Consider the following 17198-nt stretch of genomic DNA (forward strand, 5'->3'; position numbering starts at 1 on the left):
AATAGGTCATCATTCACGCACACACCGCCCTGTCTTCATAGTTGTTTATAGTTTATTATCATAGTTTTGTCATAGCTTCTAATTATCGTTTCTAATCACAGATTGAATATAGTTGGCCTTGGTTTCTATTCATACTTTCTAATCAATAAGCGGGTCAAGTTGACCCTAAGAGGGCAGAAGCTATTGTTTACAAACAATGTGAATAAAAAACATTGTTTCATTGTATAAATAGTCTTCATTTTTAAAAACATACATGTAAATGCCTAGAATTAATACCTATCATTCTTAAATATTATATATCTATACACACACATCACCTTGAATATTCAACTCCCCTTCAAAAAAGTTCCATGAGGAAGGAAGGATTCCCCGATTATCATTTTATCTGTCCTTGGACTGCTGCCTGGTGTTTGGAGTTAGGGTAAGGTCGTTAGTACAAAAACGTAGAATAGCATCTGTTTCATCTGCTCTTCCGAAGTCGTTCAGAGTGCACACTTTTCGTTTTTTAATATCTACATATTCTTGGATATGTGGTTATTTGGATTTACGTCGAAAATTGTGTGATCGTGAAGGGCTACGTAAAGGACAGGGCGCAGTTTGCTTCTGAGAATCCTTGTCTAACAGTCGCTTCCCAATCACTTATGTCCAGTAGCCTTCAGAAATATCCATTAGGAGGGATTCACAGACTCTCTTTTTTTTTTTATCTGTCCTAGCTGCTAAATATTCTGGGGCTATTGGTCTGTGGGCTTGAAGCTAAAGCTGTGCTAACATAGTGTTAAAGAATGCTCCACTAGACTCGCTCCGCTTTCATGTCCCTAACTAGAGAAAGTACGGAATGAGTTTACAGGGCCGTGGTGGGCATTTTTTCGGGAGATATCATGTATGCAACACCCTGTATATTTGGTTTAGAGAACAAAGGCAGTGAATTCAAACAACAGGAGGGGATGTCGAGACATTTAGTCTACAACCGGGGTGGGGGCACCGGGCTCTGATTAGAAATATCAATGTTTAACCCGGGGGGGTCGGCAGATATCTGGACATGTTGTATGCATGATAGTGCAAACCTTGGTTTCAAACGATCCCCTACAGAGAGAAAGTGCCTTGAGTGCAGATGCGCGCACACACACACACACACACACACACACACACACACACACACACACACACACACACACACACACACACACACACACACACACACACACACACACACACACTCCTACTGGCCCGTTACACGCACACTAACACTCACACCCTGATTTTCTGCGTCTTTTTTCTTCACGACAGACCGGGGTGATTATGTAAAATACATTTTCCTATCGTTAAAGGGTGAGATACTGTTTTAAATTCCTTTTATTTAATTCCAAAATATTTAGTACAAACTTTTTTAAGACATGTTAGAATTAATTACCAAATTTTCCTAATATTTAACATGCATCACAAGTGTTTTATGTAAAAACATTGGAGGCCTACAGTTGTACATCATTACAAACTTTAATAACCAGTAATGTTTATAACATACCATTGTAGGAAAGACTATAAAATAATACATTGTTTTTTAAAAGACATTGCATTTCTCTGCGACAGACCAGGGCGTGAGAGAAAAGGCAGCTTCCCCTTTCATTAAAGGGTGAGATACATTTTTAAAACCAATGATTTAACTCCAAATATTTAGTACGTACATTTTAACACAACATTTGTACTATTTCTTACAGATAATTCTTACAGGTAAACACTAACCCAAAATATTAGTGTTACACAAACATGAATGTTTAACATTTTTTTAATGTATTTGATCATTTTCCATTTTAAACCATTTTGTTGAGCACGGTGCTCAATTCACCAGCAGTAACTAGAGAGGAACTACAAGTATTTCAGTGTGCTGTATTTGCCGACATCTGTAAGGGTTGTGATGGTGTGAATGTGTGGTCTCATCATTGAATGTCAATTTGCCTGACTGTTTTGACATCCGTTCATCATGATCCATTACACCTCAGGGCACAACAAGCTGCTTAATACTAATATAGAAATTAACTTTTTTTTCTTCAAACATGCATACAGCACTGTGTAAAATAATCACAGAGTAAAACATTTGGAATTTCCCAGAATCGGAGTCGTTGTTGTTGCAAGAATTCACAATTATTAAGGAGAGCGAAATATTATTACAATTGAGTAAATTATAATCACTTTAAAAAGTATTTAAATTAGTTAAAAAAACGAAATGAACAAACCATTGAAAGTACTTGCACACATTTTTATTAAAACTTCTTAGGGCTGAAATCTCGTCAACGGTATCGATATGACAACAGCCAGTGAAAGTGCAGGGCGCCAAATTCAAAACAACAGAAATCTCATAATTAAAATTCCTCAAACTAATCTTGTTGTTAATCCCACCACAGTGCCCGATTTCAAATAGGCTTTACAGCGAAAGCACCACAAACGATTATGTTAGGTCACCACCAAGCCACAGAAAAACACAGTGCGTCGCCCCACGGACCTGAGCCTAGGCGCGAACCCAGAGTCTCTGATGGCACAGCTGGTGCTGCAGTGGCCCTTAACCACTGCGCCACCCTGGAGGCCCTATTATTTTTCACTGTTTTCTACATTGTAAAATAATAGTGAAGACATCAAAACTATGAAAAAACACATGGAATGATGTAGTAATCAAAAAAGTGCTAAACAAATCAAAATATATTTTATAGTTAGTAGCCACCCTTCGCCTTCACGACAGCTTTGCACACTTTTGGCATTATCTCAACCAGCTTCACCTGGAATGCTTTTCTTGAAGGAGTTCCCACATATGCTGAGCACTTGTTGGCTGCTTTTACTTCACTCTGCGGTCCAACTCATCCCAAACCATTTGAATTGGGTGGAGTCGGATGATTGTGGAAGCCAGGTCATCTGATGCAGCACTCCATCACTCTCCTTCTTGGTTCAAAAGCCCTTACACAGCCTGGAGCTGTATTGGGTCATTGTCCTGTTGAAAAACAAGTCCCACTAAGCGCAATCCAGATGGGATGGCGTATCGCTGCAGAATGCTGTGGTAGCCATGCTGGTTAAGTGTGCCTTGAATTCTAAATAACTCAGACAGTGTCACCAGCGAAGCACCCCCACACCATGGCACCTCCTCCTCCATGCTTCATGGTGGGAACCACACATGTGGAGATCATCCGTTAACCTACTCTGCGTCTCACAAAGACACGGCGGTTGGAACCAAAAATCTTGAATTTGGACTCATACGACCAAAGGACAGATTTCCCCCGGTCTAATGTCCATTGCTCATGTTTCTTGGCCCAAACACGTTTCATCTTCTTATTAGTGTCCTTTAGTAGTGGTTTCTTTGCAGCAATTCGACCATGAAGGCCTGATTCACGCAGTCTCCTCTGAACAGTTGATGTTGAGATGTGGCTGTTACTTGAACTCTGTGAAGCATTTATTTGGGATGCAATTTCTAAGGCTGGTAACTCTAATGAACTTATCCTCTGCAGCAGAGGTAACTCTGGGTCTTCCTTTCCTGTGACGGTCCTCATGAGAGCAAGTTTCATCATAGGGCTTGATGATTTTTGCAACTGCACTTTAAGAAACTTTCAAAGTTCTTGACATTTTCCGGATTGACTGATGGAATGTCATTTCTTTGCTTATTTGAGCTGTTCTTGCCATAATATGGACTTGGTCTTCTACCAAATAGGGCTATCTTCTGTATACCACCCCTACGTTGTCTCAACACAACTGATTGGCTCAAAAGCATTAAGAAGGAAAGAAATTCCACAAATTAACTTTTAACAAGGCACACCTGTAAATTTAAAAGCATTCCAGGTTACTAGCTCATGAAGCTGGTTGAGAGAATGCCAAGAGTGTGCAAAGCTGTCATCAAGGCAAAGGGTGGCTACTTTGAAGAATCTCAAACATAAAATATATTTGTTTAACACATTTTTGGTTACTACATGATTCCATGTGTTATTTAATAGTTTAGATATCTTCACTATTATTATTCAATGTAGAAAATAGTAAAAATAAAGAAAAACCCTGGAATGAGTAGGTGTCCAAACGTTTGACTGGTACTGTATGTCTCTTTTTTTTGAGTCAATTTCAATTCAAGATTTTTCAAGTAATCCACATATCCCTGTTTTATTTATTCTGTCTACATGGTAAAAAACTAGATATTGCCTAGGTCTAGATATAGTAAGTCTATATAGGCTGGTTTAAAGAGTTTCACAGCCAGCCGTTCTGCACACACTAAAATCACAGTGTTTCCAATTCCATAGCCATGTTACATAGTGTTTTTTAAAATTGAAACGACCACGTCAGCCTTTAACCATCCAAATATTTTATACAAAATTCTGCCGATATGAACTCATTTATTTTAGTACATAGAGTGAACCCATTTCTGTAGGATATAGGCCCACATACAATATTCTGTTCTTACCTATGAATGAATGCAGCTCAAGCTTCCTGTGACTTGTTCAATTGCATGCAGCTCAGATGTATTTTGTGAAGAAGAGGTATCAAGATGTGATAAAATATTAACATGGCCTATAATCCAAAAAATTACAGCCTTCCCGACTTTCTCCGTGAGCAGCCTACAGAGGAGTTCGCTCCTGCTGCAGTTGTCCCTGTACAATATACCGCGTTGCGACAGTGCTTTGGTTTAGGGTCAACTTCATCCTACTATCTTTCTTTAATTAAGATGTGTCATCATGACCTGTATATGTGAGGATTGCATTTCCACTCTATGTCTAGTTACTCTTAGAAAAAAACGTTCCAAAGGGGTTCTTTGCCCATATAGTATGTCCATTTGAAGAACCCTTTTTGGTTCCAGGTGGAACTCTTTTTGGTTCCTGGTATAACACCTTTGGGTTCGATGTAGAACCCTCTGTGGAACGAGTTCTACATGGAATTCAAAGTTTCTACCTGGAACAAAAAATGGTCCTTCAAATGGTTCTCTTATATGGGCACAGCCAAAGAACCGTTAATAACTTCTCTAGGAAAGGGGGCAGGATTTGGAATTTTGGATGAAAAGCATGCCCAAATTTAACTGCCTGCTGCTCATCCCCAGAAGATAAGATATGCATATTATTAGTAAATTTGGATAGAAAACACTCTGAAGCTTCTAAAACTGTTTGAATCATGTCTGTGAGTATAACAGAACTTACAGTGGGGAGAACAAGTATTTGATACAAGTGTGACCACTTGACGCGATGTTATCGTTCAGGCTCATTTTTCAAAATAAAAGCCTGAAACTATGTCTGAAAACTGTTGACACCTTGAGGAAGCGATAGGAAAAGGAATCTGGTTCATATCCCTTTAAATGGAGCAACGGGAGGCTAATGAGTGAAGAACAGGAGGGCTTCTTAAAGAAAAACAAACAGGTCTGTGAGAGCCGGAATTCTTGCTGGTTGGTAGGTGATCAAATAGTTATGTCATGCAATAAAATGCAAATTAATTACTTAAAAATCATACAATGTGATTTTCTGGATTTTTGTTTTAGATTCCGTCTCTCACAGTTGAAGTGTACCTATGATAAAAATTACAGATTAAAAATTACATGCTTTGTAAGTAGGAAAACCTGCAAAATCGGCAGTGCATCAAAATTGTTCTCCCCACTGTATGTAGAAGGCGAAACCCAGAGGACAAACCATTCAGATTCTTTTTTTTTTTTTTTGAGTTCAACCTCTTTTCAATAGATTTTCATTGGGAATCCAAATTTCTAAGGGACTTGCTTGCAGTTCCTACCGCTTCCATTGGATGTCCTTTGTGTAATGAAGAAGTACGGCCATCTTGAACGAGGGTCACTTCATGTGTACTGTTTGATAGAGGAGCATGACCAGAAAGCATGCTTCAGTTTGTTTTCTTCCTGTATTGAACACAGATCATTCTGTCTTCAATTTGATCAATTATTTACTTTAAAAAAATACCTAAAGTTGTATTACAAAAGTAGTTTGAAATGTTTTGGCAAAGTTTACAGGTAACCTTTGAGATATTTTGTAGTCACATTGCGCAAGTTGGAACCTGTGTTTTTCTGGAACAAACTCGCCAAATAAATTGACATTTTGGATATATATGGACAGAATTAATCGAATAAAAGGACCATTTGTGATGTTTATGGGACATATTGGAGTGCCAACAGAAGAAGCTCCTCAAAGGTAAGGCATGTTTTATATTTTTATTTCTGCGTTTTGTGTCCCGCCTGCAGGGTTGAAATGTTTTCTCTCTTTTGTTTATGGAGGCGCTATCCTCAGATAATCGTTTGCTTTCGCCGAAAAGCCTTTTTGAAATCTGACATGTTGGCTGGATTCACAACACGTGTAGCTTTAATTTGGTATCTTACATGTGTGATATAATGAAAGTTTGATTTTTATAGAAATTTATTTGAATTTGGCGCTCTGGCTTTTGGCCAAGTGGGACGCTACCGTCCCACATATCCCAGAGAGGTTCTAGATAACACCGTTTTTTAAAGAGTGTATGTGCTGCACATAATGCCTTATAGACATGAAGATGAGCCTCTGCCTTGCAGGTCTCCCAGAGATCAAGTATGCGCCAGGGTGAACATTGACATTCTAGAGTTCACCTGCTGTGAAGGAGAACGGCATGAGGGGGCTGGGCAGTCCTGCTGTGGAAAGAGGTCCTTCAACCTCATCCAGGCTTCATGTTGTGATGGTGAGATAGACAGAGTCATGTCTCCTAGCAGTATCCCACTGCATCTATTCACTCTAACCTGATAACTGTGAAAACATTATTTTCTCAGCACCTTCCAAGTTTTGTTTTGATATGCTTGATATGTGTTTATCTGTGATTCAACCATTTCTTGCAGATCAACTGACTCCGCATGTGAGCCAGCTGGTGTCAGATTGCTGTGGCTCTAGGGCCTATGATCCACTCAACCAGCTATGCTGTGACTTACAGATTCTAACCAGGACCCAACTCCATTCCAAGTGTTGTGGAAAAGGTAAGCGAGATCAGATCTAATCACATCTATTGACGTCTTTGCTGTCATCATCGATTACGTAGTTGTGTTTTTTTTTATTCTTCCCAAAACCATAAAAACAGGTGCTGTTGTTTTACTGTTTTTACCATAGAGGTCTGTCTCCTCCGAAAGCTGTTTGTGCGATGTTTCCCAATTCTCTCATGCTAAGTCTTTGTGACATCCTAACTTTACACCTGCACCTCATGGCTCTTATGTTCACTTTCACAATGTCAACCTTATAACACTTGACCTTAGCGCTTGAAAGCACTTGATCAATCCTTATTACCTGTTCCACAGAGCTTTACAATGAAGACCACCAGCTCTGCTGTGGACATGTCGATAAAGGAAGGAAGGTCCTGACCAAAATGTCCCGTCACCACCGGTGCTGTGGAGACCACCAGTTTGATCCGCGAAGCCACTGCTGCTGCCACCACATCACTGAACCATTAAACCCTCAGCCTCTCAATGCAAGCTGCTGTGCCATCCAGGAAGTGCGACATACTCCCCCAGCGCAAATTGTTCAGGTACAAAACACATTTGTGCCATACGCACTGAACCTTCTGAACATATAAGAACATTAGGGGCATCAAATCAAAATCCATTTATATTGGTCACGTACACATATTTAGCAGATGTTATTGCGGGTGTAGTAAAATGCTTGTGTTCCTAGCTCCAACAGTGAGGTGGTATCACAACAATACACACAAATCTAAAAATAAAAGAATGGAATTGAGCAATGTCTGAGTGGCATTGAATAAAATACACTAGAATACAGTATACACCTATGAAATGAGTAAAGCAGTATATAAACATTATTAAAGTGACTAGTGTTCCATTTAAAGTGACGAGTGATTCCATGTCTATGTACATAGGGAAGCAGCCTCTAAGGTGCAGGGTTGAGTAACCGGGTGGTAGCTGGCAAGTGATGGCTATTTAACAGTCTGAGGGCCTTGAGATCGAAGCTGTTTTTCAGTCTCTCGGTCCCAGCTTTGATGCACCTGTACTGAGCTCGCCTTCTGGATGATAGCGGGTTGAACAGGCCGTGGCTCGGGTAGGGGATGGCCTTGGTGATCTGTTGTGCATTGATATTCTAGTTTTGTCCCTTTAGGGTACCTGTAACCCCCCTTGCTTACCTACGTTAAAATGCTTGGAATGTTCTTCATGTGAAACGCATTAAACAATGCCCACATTAATTTCTACTCCCGTCTTATATCCTGTCCTTGTATTAGATGTATTAGTAATACAGTGTGCTATACAACAAACCTGGTGACGAGGAAGAAGCGTTCTCACGTTTGTGCTCATTTTCTTCTGCAGAAAGTCTGACTTAAATTCGTTTAAAAAAATAGCTGTAGAAAGACGCAAACAAATGCTAGCTAGCTTTTGATGTTACAGCAACGAGTTAAAATAAAATAAAAAGGGTCTGGGAGTAAAGGACCGTCTGAAAAGTGTGAGAAAGAAAAATAAACCGAAAATGTCTGCATTGGTTTGAATACAGGAACATTTGATGAATCTGGAGAACAATGGAGTTCTTACACAGTTTTGTTTTGGCAAATGGAATTAAAGCAGAAGTTGTTGTGCCAACATTTTTGACTGTTATGAGAGGAAAAACATTTAATCTATTGCGCAGCCTAGTGTCATGAAGTTGGCCTGGGGGTAGGTTTATGACGGTCATAAATACCTCTCCCCCCTTTTTCCTCTCTCTACCCTAGTGATGTGACATTTGAAAATCCCTTGTTTTATATAGACATTCTGGGAACATCAGAAGGTGGGGGGAAATGAACCATATTTTGGTAATCCGACCAGTTGAACATATGCGTTGGTACTTAATGAATATGATGTAAGTTCGGTTGTCATCTGAGACATTCTCATCAATGATTGGATGACATAAACTCTACAGTGGAAAGTTTACACATTGTAGTTATCGGATTCACATGGAACTGTTGTTCAATTTAAATGTTTGAATATAAATTATTGGTGAAGAGATTAAATGTAATTTTAGCTTCCAAATATTTATGCTCAGCGTGTCGTCGGGATCTCTGTTGAAAAGCTTGTTTCTGTTGGAGAGTGTCCGTCCTCTCTCTCTCTCTGCCGTGGTTAGAATGGATAGTTCAGAGTGACATTCATTAATGTCGTTATAGAATAGATGTTTCGGCGGTTGTCAGTCTTTGCGTTCAATGATACCGAATTCTACTACTGACATACTACGCAAAGTTTGTGCCAAACCTAGCTAACATGTTAAAGCCACTGCATGAACTTTTGAACAAAACCAAACAGTTGAAGTGGACAGACAGATGTGAGGAGGCCTTCAAGAAAGTGAAAACAGCCTTAGCTCAGTCAGAGGCCCTAACCCACTTCAACCCCAACTTGCCATTACAGTTGGCATGTGATGCATCGCCTTATGGCGTTGGCGCGGTTGTCTCACACATCATGCCATCAGGTGAAGAAAGGCCAATTGCTTTTACATCACAGACCTTAAGTAAAGCCGAGAGCAATTATGCACAGATAGAGCGTGAAGCACTCGCCATTGTGTTTGGAGTTAAGACATTTCATCAGTTTCTGTTTGGCCAACGATTCACACTGCTGACGGAACAAAGACCCCTCACCTCAATCTTTGGTCCCCACACCGGCATTCCATCGCTTGCAGCCAGCTGCGTGCAGCGATGGGCATCATTGTTATCTGCTCACCACTACGATATCAAGTTCAGAAGGTCTGAGCAGTACTGCAGTGCAGAAGGCCTCTCAAAGCTCCCCTTACCTGTCCCTTTAGGGCACCTGTAACCCCCCCTTGCTTACCTACATTAAAATGCTTGGAATGTTCTTCCTGTGAAACGCATTAAACAATGTCCACGTTAATTTCTACTCCCGTCTCATGTCCTGTCCTTATATTAGTTGTATAAGTAATACAGTGTGCTATACAACATGATATTTTTGGCCTCCTGAGGTTGAAGAGGCGCTGTTGAGCCATCTTCACCACACTGTCTGTGTGGGTGGACCATTTCAGATTGTCAATGATGTGTACAGCAAGGAAATTGAAGCTTTTCACCTTCTCCACTGCGGTCTCGTTGATGTGAATAGGGGCGTGCTCTCCATGACGTCCACGATCAGCTCCTTAATTTTGTTGACGTTGAGGTAGAGGTTATTTTCCTGGCACCACTCTCCCAGGGCCCTCGCCTCCTCCCTGTGGGCTCTCTCGTCATTGTTGGTAATCAGGCCTACTACTGTTGTGTCGTCTGCAAACGTGATGATTGAGTGTGTGGCAACACAGTCAAATCAAATGTTATTTGTCACATGCGTCAAATACAACAGTTGTAGACTTTACAGTCAAATGCTTATTCAAAAGCCCTTAAACAACAATGCAGTTTTAAGACTTTTGTAATATTTTTAAGTAAGAGATAAGAATAACAAATAATTAAAGAGCAGAGGTAAATAACAATAGCGGGGCTATATACAGGGGGTACTGGTATAGAGTCAATGTCAATTTGCGGGGGCACCGATGTCCAGGTGATCGAGGTAATATGTACAAGTAGGTAAAGTTATTAAAGTAACTATGCATAGATAATAACAGAGAGTAGCAGGGGGGGGGGGGAATGCAAATAGTCTGATTAGCCATTTGATTAGCTGTTCAGGAGTCTTATGGCTTCGGGGTAGAAGCTATTTAGCAGGCTCTTGGACCTAGACTTGGCGCACAGGTTACGCTTGCCGTGCGGTAGCAGAGAAAACAGTCTATGAGTAGGGTGGCTGGAGTCTTTGACACATTTTCGGGTCTTCCTCTGACACCGCCTGGTATAGAGGTCCTGGATGGCTGTAAGCTTGGCCCCGGTGATGTCCCAGGCCATACGCACTACCCTCTACAGAGTCTTGCGGTCAGAGGCCAAGCAGTTGCCATACCAGGCAGTGATGCTCTCGATGGTGCAGCTGTAAAACGTTTTGAGGATCTGAGGACCCATGCCAAATCTTTTCAGTCTCCTGAGGGGGAATAGGTTTTATCGTGGCCTCTTCACAACTGTCTTGGTGTGCTTGGACCATGTTAGTTTGTTGGTGATGTGGATGCCAAGGAACTTGAAGCTCTCAACCTGCTCCACCACAGCACAGTCAACGAGAATGGGGACATGTTCGGTCCTCCTTTTCCTGTAGTCCACAAACATCTCCTTTGTCTTGATCACATTGAGTGAGAGGTTGTTGTCCTTGCACCACATGGTCAGGTCTCTGACCACCTCCTTATAGGCTGTCTCATTGTTGTCGGTGATCAGGCCTGCCACTGTTGTGTCATCAGCAAACTTAATGATGATTTTGGAGTCGTGCCTGGCCGTGCCATCATGAGTAAACAGGAAGTACAGGAGGGAGCTGAGCACACACCCCTGAGGGGCCCCCGTGTTGATGATCAGCATGGCAGATATCTTGTTACCCATCCTTACCACCTGGGGGTGGCCCATCAGGAAGTACAGGATCCAGTTGCAGAGGGAGGTGTTTAGTCCCAGGGTCCTTAGCTTAGTGATGAGCTTTGAGGGCACTATGGTGTTGAACGCTGAGCTGTAGTCAATGAATAGCATTCTCACATACAGTACCTTTTGTCCAGGTGTGAAAGGGCAGTGTGGAGTGCAATAGAGATTGCATCATCTGTGGATCTGTTTGGGCGGTATGCAAATTGGAGTAGGTCTAGGGTTTCTGGGATAATGGTGTTGATGTGAGTCATGACCAACCTTTCTTAATGTCGTCGTTCAGTCATGACTCAGTGAAATGTAAGATACTACAGTTTTTATTGTCCCGTTGGTAGGACATACATGCTTTCAGCTCGTCCCATTTATTTTCCAGCGATTGAACATCAGCTCACAGGATGAAAGGCAAGGGCAGATTATCTACTCTTTGCCTGTTCCTCCCAAGGCACCCTGATCTTTTTCCATTAAATCTCTGTTTCCTTCTCAAGCGAATCACGGGGATCTGGGCCTGGTCAGGTGTCTGTAGTAGTATATCCCTCCCGCCCGACTCTTTGAAGAAGAACTCTTTGTCCAGCTTGAGGTGAGCAATCGCAGTTCTGATGTCCAGAAACTCTTTTCGGTCATAAGAGACGGTAGCAGCAACATTATGTACAAAACAAGTTACGAACAAAGCGAAAAAACAAACAAAATAGCGTGGTTGGTTAAGAGCCAATAAGACGGCAGCCCTCTCCTCCGGCGCCATCGTGTAATGGGTCATGGGTGAACTGAGAGTGCAGGAGGGGGCTGAGCATGCACCCTTGTGGGGCCCCTGTGTTGAGGATCAGCATGGTGGAGGTATTGTTTCCTACCTTCACCACCTGGAGGCTGCCCGTCAGGAAGTCCAGTACCTAGTTGCAAAGGGCGGGTTTCAGACCCAGGGCCCCGAGCTTAATGATGAGCTTCGAGGGTACTATGTTGTTGAAGGCTGAGCTTTAGTCAACGAACAGTATTCTTACACATGTATTCCTCTTGTCCAGATGGGAAAGGGCAGTGTGCAGTACAGTGGTGAGAGCATCATCTGTGAATCTATTGGGGCGGTATGCAAATTGAAGTGGGTCAAGGGTGTCAGGTAAGGTGGAGGTGATATGATCCTTAACTAGCCTCTCAAAACACTTAATGATAACAGAAGTGAGTGCTACAGGACAATAGTAATTTAGTTCAGTTACCTTTGCTTTCTTGGGTACAGGAGCAATGGTGAACATCTTGACGCAAGTGGGGACAGCAGACTGGGATCGGGAGAGATTGAATATGTCCGTCAACACTCCAGCCAGCTGGTCTGCGCATGCTCTGAGGACACGGCTAGGGATACCATCTGGGCCGGCAACCTTGCGAGAGTTAACACTCCTAAATGTCTTACTCACGTCGTCCACAAAGAATGAGAGCCCACAGTCCTTTGGAAGCAGACCACGTTGGTGGCACTGTGTTATCCTCAAAGTGGGCAATGAAGGTGTTTAGCTTGTTCAGAAGCAAGTCGTGGGTGTCCACAACGTGCCTGGCTTTCCCTTTGTAATCCGTGATTGTCTGTAGACCCTGCCACATACGTCTCGTGTCTGAGCCGTTGAATTGCCAATAATAAATGTGGCCTCGGGATATGTGGTTTCCACTTTGCACAAAGTACAGTGAGGGCCGTTATGGTTTCGGCTCGAGGGGGAATATACATGGCTGTGACCATAACCGAAGCGAATGCTCTTGGGAGGTAATATGGTGGACATTTGATTGGGAGATATTCTAGGCTGGGAAAACAAAAGGACTTAAGTTCCTGTACATTATCACAAGCACACCATGATTAGCTAATCATGAAACATAAACTGCCGCCTTTCATCTTCGAGGAGAGGTCTTTATTCCTGTCTGCGCGATGTACTGAGAACCCAGCTGGCTGTATGGACGGTGACAGTATATCTGGAAGGAGCCATGATTCCGTGAAACAGAGTATGTTACAGTCCCTGATGTCTCTCTGGAAGGAGATCCTCGCCCTGAGCTCATCTACTTTATTGTCCAGGGACTAAACAGTAGTGAGTAAAATACTCGGAAGCGGTGGCTGGTCACACTGGACTAGAAGTATATCTCTGAATATCTCTTCTCCGCTGGTGGCGTCTTGGAGCAGCCTCTGGGATAAGTTAATTGCCCTGGGGTGTACGAACAAAGGATCCAATTCGGGAAAGTCATATTTCTGGTCATAATGTTGGTGAGTTACCGCCGCTCTGATATCCAAAAGTTATTTCCGTCTGTATGTAATAACAGAAAAAACCTTCTGGGTTAATAATGTAAGAAATAACACACACAAAAATGAAATACTGCAAAGTTGCTTAGGAGCTAGAAGCAGAGCTGCCATGTCTGTCGGTGCCATCTTCACCCTACATTTGGATAGTGAACTACAGTGAAATGTAACCAAGTGTGTAATATAAAAGGGAGGTTATAGGGATGTGCAATATTCAGGTATTTTGGATATTGAGGGGATGTGTAATATTGAGTATATGGGGGGGTTATGTAATGTGGAAGGGTGTTAAGTCCTTAAAGGGGCAATCAGCAGTTGCTACATCCATTTTTGGACATATAAATGAATAATATGTACCCATTGATTCTTTCTATGAATTAGAGAGTGATTACATTTCTCCAGCCCCGTCCCTCAGCTGGGGAGGGTGGGGAGGCTGTTTTGTTTGATGTTATGTCTAGCCTATGTCACGCTCGTCTGAAGAAGAGGACCAAAGCGCAGCGTGCTACGTGTTCATGATTTCTTTTCAAAACACTTGACCACTGAAACAAAATAACAAAGTGCAAAACGACAACGAACAGTTCTGTCAGGTGCAGAAACACAAAACAGAAAATAACTACCCACAAAGCACAGGTGGGGAAAAAGCAGCCTAAGTATGATGATTCTCAATCAGAGACAACGATAGACAGCTGCCTCTGATTGAGAACCACACCCGGCCAAACACAAAGAAATAGAAAACATAGAAATAAAGAAACTAGAAAGCCCACCCCAGTCACACCCTGTCCTCACCAAAATAGAGAATAAAAGCCTCTCTATGGCCAGGGATTTGTGACAGCCTATTTATTTTATTTTTATTTCACCTTTATTTAACCAGGTAGGCTAGTTGAGAACAAGTTCTCAATTGCAACTGCGACCTGGCCAAGATAAAGCATAGCAGTATGAGCAGACAACAGAGTTACACATGGAGTAAACAATTAACAAGTCAATAACACAGTAGAAAACAAAGGGGGAGTCTATATACAATGTGTGCAAAAGGCATGAGGTAGGCGAATAATTACAATTTTGCAGATTAACACTGGAGTGATAAATGATCAGATGGTCATGTACAGGTAGAGATATTGGTGTGCAAAAGAGCAGAAAAGTAAATAAATAAAAACAGTATGGGGATGAGGTAGGTGAAAATGGGTGGGCTATTTACCAATAGACTATGTACAGCTACAGCGATCGGTTAGCTGCTCAGATAGCTGATGTTTGAAGTTGGTGAGGGAGATAAAAGTCTCCAACTTCAGCGATTTTTGCAATTCGTTCCAGTCACAGGCAGCAGAGTACTGGAACGAAAGGCGGCCAAATGAGGTGTTGGCTTTAGGGATGATCAGTGAGATAAACCTGCTGGAGCGCGTGCTACGGATGGGTGTTGCCATCGTGACCAGTGAGCTGAGATAAGGCGGAGCTTTACCTAGCATGGACTTGTAGATGACCTGGAGCCAGTGGGTCTGGCGACGAATATGTAGCGAGGGCCAGCCGACTAGAGCATACAAGTCGCAGTGGTGGGTGGTATAAGGTGCTTTAGTGACAAAACGGATGGCACTGTGATAGACTGCTTCCAGTTTGCTGAGTAGAGTGCTGGAAGCCATTTTGTAGATGACATCGCCGAAGTCGAGGATCGGTAGGATAGTCAGTTTTACTAGGGTAAGCTTGGCGGCGTGAGTGAAGGAGGCTTTGTTGCGGAATAGAAAGCCGACTCTAGATTTGATTTTCGATTGGAGATGTTTGATATGAGTCTGGAAGGAGAGTTTGCAGTCTAGCCAGACACCTAGGTACTTATAGATGTCCACATATTCTAGGTCGGAACCATCCAGGGTGGTGATGCTAGGCGGGCATGCGGGTGCAGGCAGCGATCGGTTGAAAAGCATGCATTTGGTTTTACTAGCGTTTAAGAGCAGTCGGAGGCCACGGAAGGAGTGTTGTATGGCATTGAAGCTTGTTTGGAGGTTAGATAGCACAGTGTCCAATGACGGGCCGAAAGTATATAGAATGGTGTCGTCTGCGTAGAGGTGGATCAGGGAATCGCCCGCAGCAAGAGCAACATCATTGATGTATACAGAGAAAAGAGTCGGCCCGAGAATTGAACCCTGTGGCACCCCCATAGAGACTGCCAGAGGACCGGACAGCATGCCCTCCGATTTGACACACTGAACTCTGTCTGCAAAGTAATTGGTGAACCAGGCAAGGCAGTCATCCGAAAAACCGAGGCTACTGAGTCTGCCGATAAGAATATGGTGATTGACAGAGTCGAAAGCCTTGGCAAGGTCGATGAAGACGGCTGCACAGTACTGTCTTTTATCGATGGCGGTTATGATATCGTTTAGTACCTTGAGTGTGGCTGAGGTGCACCCGTGACCGGCTCGGAAACCAGATTGCACAGCGGAGAAGGTACAGTGGGATTCGAGATGGTCAGTGACCTGTTTGTTGACTTGGCTTTCGAAGACCTTAGATAGGCAGGGCAGGATGGATATAGGTCTGTAACAGTTTGGGTCCAGGGTGTCTCCCCCTTTGAAGAGGGGGATGACTGCGGCAGCTTTCCAATCCTTGGGGATCTCAGACGATATGAAAGAGAGGTTGAACAGGCTGGTAATAGGGGTTGCGACAATGGTGGCGGATAGTTTCAGAAATAGAGGGTCCAGATTGTCAAGCCCAGCTGATTTGTACGGGTCCAGGTTTTGCAGCTCTTTCAGAACATCTGCTATCTGGATTTGGGTAAAGGAGAACCTGGAGAGGCTTGGGCGAGGAGCAGCGGGGGGGGCGGGGCTGTTGGCCGAGGTTGAAGTAGCCAGGCGGAAGGCATGGCCAGCCGTTGAGAAATGCTTATTGAAGTTTTCGATAATCATGGATTTATCGGTGGTGACCGTGTTACCTAGCCTCAGTGCAGTGGGCAGCTGGGAGGAGGTGCTCTTGTTCTCCATTGACTTCACAGTGTCCCAGAACCTTTTGGAGTTGGAGCTACAGGATGCAAACTTCTGCCTGAAGAAGCTGGCCTTAGCTTTCCTGACTGACTGCGTGTATTGGTTCCGGACTACCCTGAACAGTTGCATATCACGGGGACTATTCGATGCTATTGCAGTCCACCACAGGATGTTTTTGTGCTGGTCGAGGGCAGTCAGGTCTGGGGTGAACCAAGGGCTGTATCTGTTCTTAGTTCTGCATTTTTTGAACGGAGCATGCTTATCTAAAATGGTGAGGAAGTTACTTTTAAAGAATGACCAGGCATCCTCAACTGACGGGATGAGGTCAATGTCCTTCCAGGATACCCGGGCCAGGTCGATTAGAAAGGCCTGCTCACAGAAGTGTTTTAGGGAGCGTTTGACAGTGATGAGGGGTGGTCGTTTGACTGCGGCTCCGTAGCGGATACAGGCAATGAGGCGATCGCTGAGATCCTGGTTGAAGACAGCGGAGGTGTATTTGGAGGGCCAGTTGGTCAGGATGACGTCTATGAGGGTGCCCTTGTTTACAGAGTTAGGGTTGTACCTGGTGGGTTCCTTGATGATTT

General features: G+C 43.1%; 1 protein-coding gene across 3 annotated transcripts in view; it reads left to right on the plus strand.

Annotated features, from left to right (window-relative positions):
* LOC110507417 (uncharacterized) overlaps nt 1-17198 on the plus strand; it is a 37969-nt gene that overhangs the window by 6556 nt on the left and 14215 nt on the right. For 2 of the 3 annotated variants that reach the window (XM_021587401.3, XM_090224308.1), the window contains 3 exons: nt 6515-6657; nt 6812-6946; nt 7262-7488. In XM_021587401.3, coding sequence (XP_021443076.3) covers nt 6515-6657; nt 6812-6946; nt 7262-7488 — 505 coding nt within the window. Of the gene's footprint in view, nt 1-5791; nt 6144-6514; nt 6658-6811; nt 6947-7261; nt 7489-17198 lie in introns of those variants that run through there. The other variant, XM_090224309.1, reaches the window with a different exon arrangement.

Source organism: Oncorhynchus mykiss, chromosome 27 (assembly GCF_057628025.1).
Source record: "Oncorhynchus mykiss isolate SJ-2025 chromosome 27, ASM5762802v1, whole genome shotgun sequence".
Lineage (NCBI taxonomy): Eukaryota > Metazoa > Chordata > Actinopteri > Salmoniformes > Salmonidae > Oncorhynchus > Oncorhynchus mykiss.